Source organism: Sander lucioperca, chromosome 20, assembly GCF_008315115.2.
Source record: "Sander lucioperca isolate FBNREF2018 chromosome 20, SLUC_FBN_1.2, whole genome shotgun sequence".
NCBI lineage: Eukaryota > Metazoa > Chordata > Actinopteri > Perciformes > Percidae > Sander > Sander lucioperca.
Window position 1 is genome coordinate 21,105,711 of NC_050192.1, and position 8,440 is coordinate 21,114,150.

The window sequence follows — 8,440 nt, forward strand, 5'->3', positions numbered from 1 at the left end:
TAAAGGCATCAACAACATGTAAATAAACTCTTAAAGGCATCAACAACATGTAAATAAACTCTTAAAGGCATCAACAACATGTAAATAAACTGTTAAATACAAGTAAATAAAGTAAGTAAATAAATAATTTAGCTCTGATGTGTAATAACTGATGTGTAATAACGTAGCTCTGACGTGTAATAACGTAGCTCTGACGTGTAATAATTTAACTCTGATGTGTAATAACGTAGCTCTGATGTGTAATAACGTAACTCTGATGTGTAATAACGTAGCTCTGATATGTAATAACGTAACTCTGATGTGTAATAACGTAACTCTGATGTGTAATAACATAGCTCTGATGTGTAATAACATAGCTCTGATGTGTAATAACGTAGCTCTGATGTGTAATAACGTAACTCTGATGTGTAATAACATAGCTCTGATGTGTAATAACGTAACTCTGATGTGTAATAACATAGCTCTGATGTGTAATAACGTAACTCTGATGTGTAATAACGTAGCTCTGATGTGTAATAACGTAACTCTGATGTGTAATAACGTAACTCTGATGTGTAATAACGTAACTCTGATGTGTAATAACGTAACTCTGATGTGTAATAACGTAACTCTGATGTGTAATAACATAGCTCTGATGTGTAATAACGTAGCTCTGATGTGTAATAACGTAACTCTGATGTGTAATAACGTAGCTCTGATGTGTAATAACGTAGCTCTGATGTCTACGCTGAAGTCCACCTGTTAAAGGCTCCGTCCACTCAAAACAAACACAGAAACAACTTCTCAATTTGAAATGTTTAATGAAAACAGGATGTACAGTCCAGAATATGAAGGACGGACTTCCTGTCGCTGTGCAAATTCAAGACAAACTGAAACCGTGATAATAATCTAACATATATAATAAATGATAAAAGATGATTGTTTTCAGATTCCTCTACTTGGTTCTCTCATTAAGCTCTGAACTGTCTTTTCTCTAAACGTGGACGTGTGGCTGGCCTCAGAAACAGGAATGAATGTTTAACAAGAGAAAGAAACCAAACACGGACGAACATGAAGTCCTAAAAATGGAATATTACAAAAAGATCAAACTGAGCTGGAAGACGTTTTCGGATGTTACACAAGTCTCAAGTTATTAAAATATTTTCTGTAGGCTAACAAAATAAATTTTCTCTAAAAACAGTAAAATCTGATGTTCAGAACTCGTCGTGTCGTAGTAACGCCTCCCCGAAGTCCGTCACCTGACTCCCAACGAACGTCTCGTATTTGTTCAGGATTTCACTTTTGGTGAGTTTTCCATCCTGAAAGAACCAGAAAAGCAGTTATTAACAGGTGTGTGTATATATATATATATATATATATATATATATATATATATATATATATATAGTAGTTATTAACAGGTGTATATATATATATATATAGTAGTTATTAATAGGTGTGTGTATATATATATATATATATATATATATATATATATATATATATATATATAGTAGTTATTAACAGGTGTGTGTATATATATATATATATATAGTAGTTATTAACAGGTGTATATATATATATATATATATATATATATATATATATATATATATATATATATATATATTACGGCTGTCAAAATAACGCGTTAATTTCGATTAATTAATCTGAGAAAAAATAACGCGTTAAAAAAATAACGCAGATTAATCCATTCCATATTGAGGTTTGACCCGGAGCCGTTCTAGCCTCCATTGGACTGTAAAATGAAGGAGGGAGATTAACAGAGACATTAACTGGAACATTTACTTGTAAAAATCTTCTTCCTGCCAACCCTGGCTACCGAAATCTGGAGCCACTGATATGTCTGCTCTTCTCTCTGATGCTCTGAAGACGATACAGGCAACACAAACACCGCTGCACGGGACGCTAGTTAACACTATACTCAACAGCAGCTAACGTTAGCCTACCGCTAGCTAGTTAACACTATACTCAACAGCAGCTAACGTTAGCCTACCGCTAGCTAGTTAACACTATACTCAACAGCAGCTAACGTTAGCCTACCGCTAGCTAGTTAACACTATACTCGACAGCAGCTAACGTTAGCCTACCGCTAGCTAGTTAACACTATACTCGACAGCAGCTAACGTTAGTCTACCGCTAGCTAGTTAACACTATACTCAACAGCAGCTAATGTTAGCCTACCGCTAGCTAGTTAACACTATACTCAACAGCAGCTAACGTTAGCCTACCGCTAGCTAGTTAACACTATACTCAACAGCAGCTAACGTTAGTCTACTGCTAGCTAGTAGCTGGATTAAACACGGTTACAATGCTGACAGCTAACTCTAAACGGTGTAAAGTTTGACTGTGTTTCACTGTAGAGGATTCAACACCAGGATGTAACAATCTGCAGCTGCTGTTGTCAGAAAAACACAAATGGTGCGTTCAATGAAACTGGTAAACTACATCCTCGTGGTGCATTTGAAGTTATTGTAAATGTCCTTTTCCCATCTGGTGGTTGTTTTTGTCGTTCAACAGCAATTTACTAGTGAAATAAGTTATTGTTATTGTTATACATTATTATTAAATCATTTAATTTTGACCATATGGCCTTAGCAATAAACAAGCCGTTCTTTAATGTCACCGACTGTTGTTTAGTACCCTTTGTTTTCTTTTCTTTTTTTACTTTCTTAAAGTATCGGTTCAGGCAACGTTAATTATGTATGCGATTAACTTCGATTAATTAATCACAGAGTCTGTAATTAATTAGATACATTTTTTTAATCGATTGACAGCCCTAATACATATATATATACACTGTATGTAGTAGTTATTAACAGGTATATATTAGGGCTGTCAGCATTAACGCGTTAATTGCGATGCGATTAAGGGCCGAGCATAATGCGTTAATTTTTTTAATCACATTAATCGCATGCCTCCATTTATTAATTTATGCTCCACTCCACTGGGCTTGGCGTGGTCCTAACAGCTACTATTTTGACCCTTTGCAGCACCATTACTTCTCATCAAGCTGCCACTTCCTCCTAACACATCCTGCTGCTGCTGCTGCAGCATGATGGAGAAACACAGCAGCAATAACTCTGAATGGAGCTTTTTATTTTCAGAAACTCCCGGCCTGTCTCTGTCGCCGGGTAAGAGTGGAGATGGGCTGTGTTAACACGGACTTCATTAACCGTGATCACTGGACGTCAGTGAGGAATCAACATTATTTAGGAGTTACTAAACACTATATGGACTCTGGTAAGGAGAGGGATTTGTAGTTTTTTAGTTAGGTACTTGGAGGAATTGTGCAATAATGACAGATTCACACATTTTTCTTTTGTTTACAGTAAATAAATATAATAATAAACAAATACAAATCTTAAAATTAAGTTCATAAAGTCACTTTCTTTGCATTCATTTGATTCCCAGTTAAGATCCACTGGTAAGAATGGCTTTCCATTGTTAATATGAACTTAAAAACTGTTCTGAAATGCAAAATAATAGAATTTTAATCATGTGATAAAATATGCGATTAATCACGATTAACTATAGAACTTCAAATTTATTTATTTCAACCAGAACTCATCTACAATTCATCTAAAGAAAAAAAAGGAACAGGAAGAAGAAATATCTTATGGTACCTGTCACTTAAATAAAACACAACAGAAAAAAAGAAACAAAAAAAGGAACAGCTGCTTCATGAGTGAATAAACCAAAAGTTATCAGCACTACCTAACTTTACATTTCATTATCATCATTTTAAGCGTGTTCGTCATCATTATTCTTATAACATTCTGTATTTTTTTCTTATACAAATTCTTAAATTTACAAACGCTGTTGCAGCTCTTCAGTTCACGGCCCAATGTATTCCCCAGTTTAACTCCGTAAATGGACAAACACGTCTGTTTTTGTGTAGTACATGCCAAAAGAGTTTTAAAATGATATTGCCTTCTATGGCCATCTTCCTCTGATACAGGAGTAAATACATTGTGTATAACGTTAGACTCTCTGCTTAGCTCTCCACATACACATCTAAATCTTCCAATCAACCAAATATTTGAATTTTAAAAGTCCAGATTATAAATAAACTAGGAGTGTGTTCTCTGTCTTATTGATCATCCTTAATGTTTTTTTTTGTAACAAAAACAGGTTTTGTATTAGTAGGGTATGTATTACTCCAGATTTCGATGCAATATCCAAAATATGGGAGTATTAAGGAATTGTACAACATAAGCAACGTAGAATACTCTAAAACATCTTTAACTTTATACAAGACCCCAATACTTTTGCAAACTTTACTCTTAATATAAACTATGTGATCTTTCCAATTCAATTTCTCATCCAGAATAACACCTACAAATGTAATCTCATTAACTCTTTCAATATCACTTCCTTCAGTTGCTATTCTTACATTTTCATTCTTTTTACAATTACCAAAAATCATGTATTTTGTTTTCCCCCAATTTAGACATCATTTATTTTTGTCAAACCATTTCTTAATTTTTCCCATTTCTGAACTTATAATTTCTGTATTTTCTAACAGATTATCTCCAGAATAAAAAATGTTGGTATCATCGGTAAACATCAAAAACTGTCCCACCGTTGACACTTCGCAGAGGTCATTAATGAACAAAATAAAAGGTAACGGGCCTAAAACGGACCCTTGTGGAACTCCACATATTATATCTTTTAACTCAGATCTTTGACCATTAATTTGAACAAACTGCTGTCGGTTATTGAGATAACGTTTGAGCCATTGATGAGCTAGACCCCTAATGCCACAGTTGTATGATTTTGTCAATAGCAGACTGTGATTTATGCTGTCGAATGCTTTGCTTACCCCCACTGTGTGTTGCTTATTCTCAGTTGCAGATGTGAGTTCAATTAATGCCAAAGCTGTTGATCTTTTTGCTCTAAAGCCATATCGTTTTTCAGTAAGTAGTTTATGTTTATCTAAAAACAATATTTAGTTTTTGAACAAACCACTTTTCAAGGATTTTAGAAAACAGAGAGCAATGACACTGGTCTATAGTTATTAAAGTAATGTACATCTCCCTTTTTGAGAAGTGGAACGACCTTAGCAACCTTCATCTTCTCAGGAAAAACACCTGAATGTATAGACAAATTAAAAATAAAAGTCAGAGGATTAATAATGCAGTCAATGGTCCTTTTACAATGATCATGTCCAGTCCGTCACTATCAGTCAATGTTTTATTTTCACATCTGCTAATGATCGACGCAATTTCATTTTCCTTAACCTCACCCAGGAACATGGACTGCATTATTCTACTTTCCATTCTACAGGTGGCATTTTGACTTTGGTTAGATATATCAATTGATTTTGCAATGTCTTCCCCAATATTAATAAAAAATGAATTAAATTCATTGGCTACATCTTTGCTGTTGCTCATAATATTTTCATCGTTCACAAAGTATTCAGGTATCTTAATATGTTGTGAACTTGGTTTTATTATATTATTTAATATTTTCCATGTTGTTTTCATATTGCCGTTTTTATCTTTCAATTGTTTATTGTAATAATCCCTTTTAGCTTCTCTTATAATTGTCAATTTATTTTTGTATGCTTTATATTGGCCTCACAATTAGGTGTCCCATTTTTGTCCCCAAGTCTTCATACAATCTATTTTTCTTTTTACATGCTGTGATTAATGTCATCCAAGGTTTATCACTTTTAAGGGGTTTCTTTGACAGCTTTAGTGGACAACATTTATCATAACTAGATATATACGTTTAAAAAGGTTTCATACGCTGTATTCACATCAGTCACATGAACACCTGACCAGTTCTGTTGTGAAAGCTCACTCCTGAAGTCATTTATTGTTTTTCAGCGATTAATCGCGATTAAAAAAAATTACTCGTTTGACAGCCCTAATGTGTATATATATATATATATATATATATATATATCTATATATATATATATATATATATATATATATATATATATATATATATATATCTATATATATATATATATATATATATATATATATATATATATATATATACGTAGTAGTGATGACCAGGTAGACATTAACAGAGGACAGGTAAACCCACCTGGTTGGCGTCGGCCTCGTGCATCAGGTGCTTGGCCTCGGCTTCAGCGTGGTCGTAGTCCGAGGGAAGAATCCAGTCCAGAGTTTCTTCTTTGTCCATCTTTCCGTCGTTGTTTTTGTCTCTGAACTCAGAGAACTGCTGGCGCTCGCTGGCTACCCACTCTGGCTCCTCTTCCTCTCCATCTGACGTGTACATGTCGCCTGCAGACGCAGAGACAAAGGTACCTGAGAAACACTGGAGGAGGAACAGGAAGTGTGTGTGTATCTGAGAAACACTGGAGGAGGAACAGGAAGTGTGTGTGTATCAGAGAAACGCAATTACATTTTTAATTACAATTTACACTCTGTTAGAAATCACTACACACAGGCCTGAAATACACACACACACACACACACACACGCTCAGGACCTATTCATAGTTCGTCTTACGTGTTAGCTCTCCGTACGTGTTAGCTCTCCGTACGTGTTAGCTCGTCTTACGTGTTAGCTCTCCGTACGTGTTAGCTCGTCTTACGTGTTAGCTCGTCTTACGTGTTACCTCTCCATACGTGTTAGCTCGTCTTACGTGTTAGCTCTCCGTACGTGTTAGCTCGTCTTACGTGTTAGCTAGCCGTACGTGTTAGCTCATCTTACGTGTTAGGTCTCCGTACGTGTTAGCTCGCCATACGTGTTAGCTCTCCGTACTAGCTCGCCGTACGTGTTAGCTCTCCGTACGTTTTAGCTTGTCTTACGTGTTACCTCTCCGTACGTGTTAGCTCGTCTTACGTGTTAGCTCTCCGTACATGTTAGCTCGCCGTATGTGTTAGCTCTCCGTACGTTTTAGCTCATCTTACGTGTTAGCTCTCCGTACGTGTTAGCTCGTCTTACGTGTTAGCTCTCCGTACGTGTTAGCTCGTCTTACGTGTTAGCTCTCCGTACGTGTTAGCTCGTCTTACATGTTAGCTCTCCGTACGTGTTAGCTCTCCGTACGTGTTAGCTCGTCTTACGTGTTAGCTCTCCGTACATGTTAGCTCGTCTTACGTGTTAGCTCGCCGTACGTGTTAGCTCGCCGTACGTGTTAGCTCGCCGTACATGTTAGCTCGTCTTACGTGTTAGCTCTCCGTACGTGTTAGCTCGTCTTACGTGTTAGCTCTCCGTACGTGTTAGCTCGTCTTACGTGTTAGCTCGCCATAAGCGTTAGCTCGTCTTACATGTTAGCTCTCCGTACGTGTTAGCTCTCCGTAAGTGTTAGCTCGTCTTACGTGTTAGCTCGCCGTACATGTTAGCTCGTCTTACGTGTTAGCTCTCCGTACGTGTTAGCTCGTCTTACGTGTTAGCTCTCCGTACGTGTTAGCTCGTCTTACGTGTTAGCTCGCCATAAGCGTTAGCTCTCCGTACGGCTCAGCAACCTCCGTGTTAGCTCGTCACGTCAGAGAGCATCAGACAGCTGACAGAGATCTTCTTACCGATGTACTCCTTCAGGTCGATGAAACCGTCTCCATTCTTGTCGATGTCTTCCATCGTTTCCTGCAACAGAAAACACGTCAGTGACATCACGTAAGGCCAGTGACATCAGGTCACGTTAGTGACATCACGTCAGGTCAGTGACATCAGGTCACGTCAGTGACATCAGGTCATGTCAGTGACATCACGTCACATCAGTGACATCACGTCAGGCCAGTGACATCAGGTCACGTCAGTGACATCAGGTCACGTCAGTGACATCACATCAGTGACATCAGTCCAGTGACATCACATCAGTGACATCACATCAGTGACATCACGTCAGGTCAGTGACATCACATCAGTGACATCACATCAGTGACATCAGGCCAGTCTCTCCGGCTGTCAGCGTCGGCGTCTCTCTCCGTGTTTCTGGGATCAGCTGGTTAATAGTTCATCAGTCACACTGCTAACATTCCTCATTACGTCAGTATGATTTCCTTGGATATTGAGTAAATAAATGTGTATATTGAGTAAATAAATGTGTATATTGAGTAAATAAAGTGTATATTGAGTAAATAAATGTGTATATTGAGTAAATAAATGTGTATATTGAGTAAATAAATGTGTATATTGAGTAAATAAATGTGTATATTGAGTAAATAAATGTGTATATTTAGTAAATAAATGTGTATATTGAGTAAATAAATGTGTATATTGAGTAAATAAATGTGTATATTTAGTAAATAAATGTGTATATTGAGTAAATAAATGTGTATATTGAGTAAATAAATGTGTCTATTGAGTAAATAAATGTGTCTATTTAGTAAATAAATGTGTATATTGAGTAAATAAATGTGTATATTGAGTAAATAAATGTGTCTATTGAGTAAATAAATGTGTCTATTGAGTAAATAAATGTGTATATTGAGTAAATAAATGTGTCTATTTAGTAA

General features: G+C 36.3%; 1 protein-coding gene across 3 annotated transcripts in view; it reads right to left on the reverse strand.

Moving 5' to 3' along the window:
• Positions 1–783: 783 nt before the first annotated feature.
• The window catches only part of calua (calumenin a), a 16,012-nt gene continuing 8,355 nt past the window's right edge, over positions 784–8,440 (reverse strand). For all 3 annotated transcript variants that reach the window (XM_031321530.2, XM_031321531.2, XM_031321532.2), the window contains exons 5-7: positions 7,508–7,568; positions 6,064–6,263; positions 784–1,298 (exon numbers count right to left, since the gene is read on the reverse strand). In XM_031321530.2, coding sequence (XP_031177390.1) covers positions 1,194–1,298; positions 6,064–6,263; positions 7,508–7,568 — 366 coding nt within the window. In that variant the 3' untranslated portion in view covers positions 784–1,193. The remainder of the gene's footprint in view (positions 1,299–6,063; positions 6,264–7,507; positions 7,569–8,440) is intronic.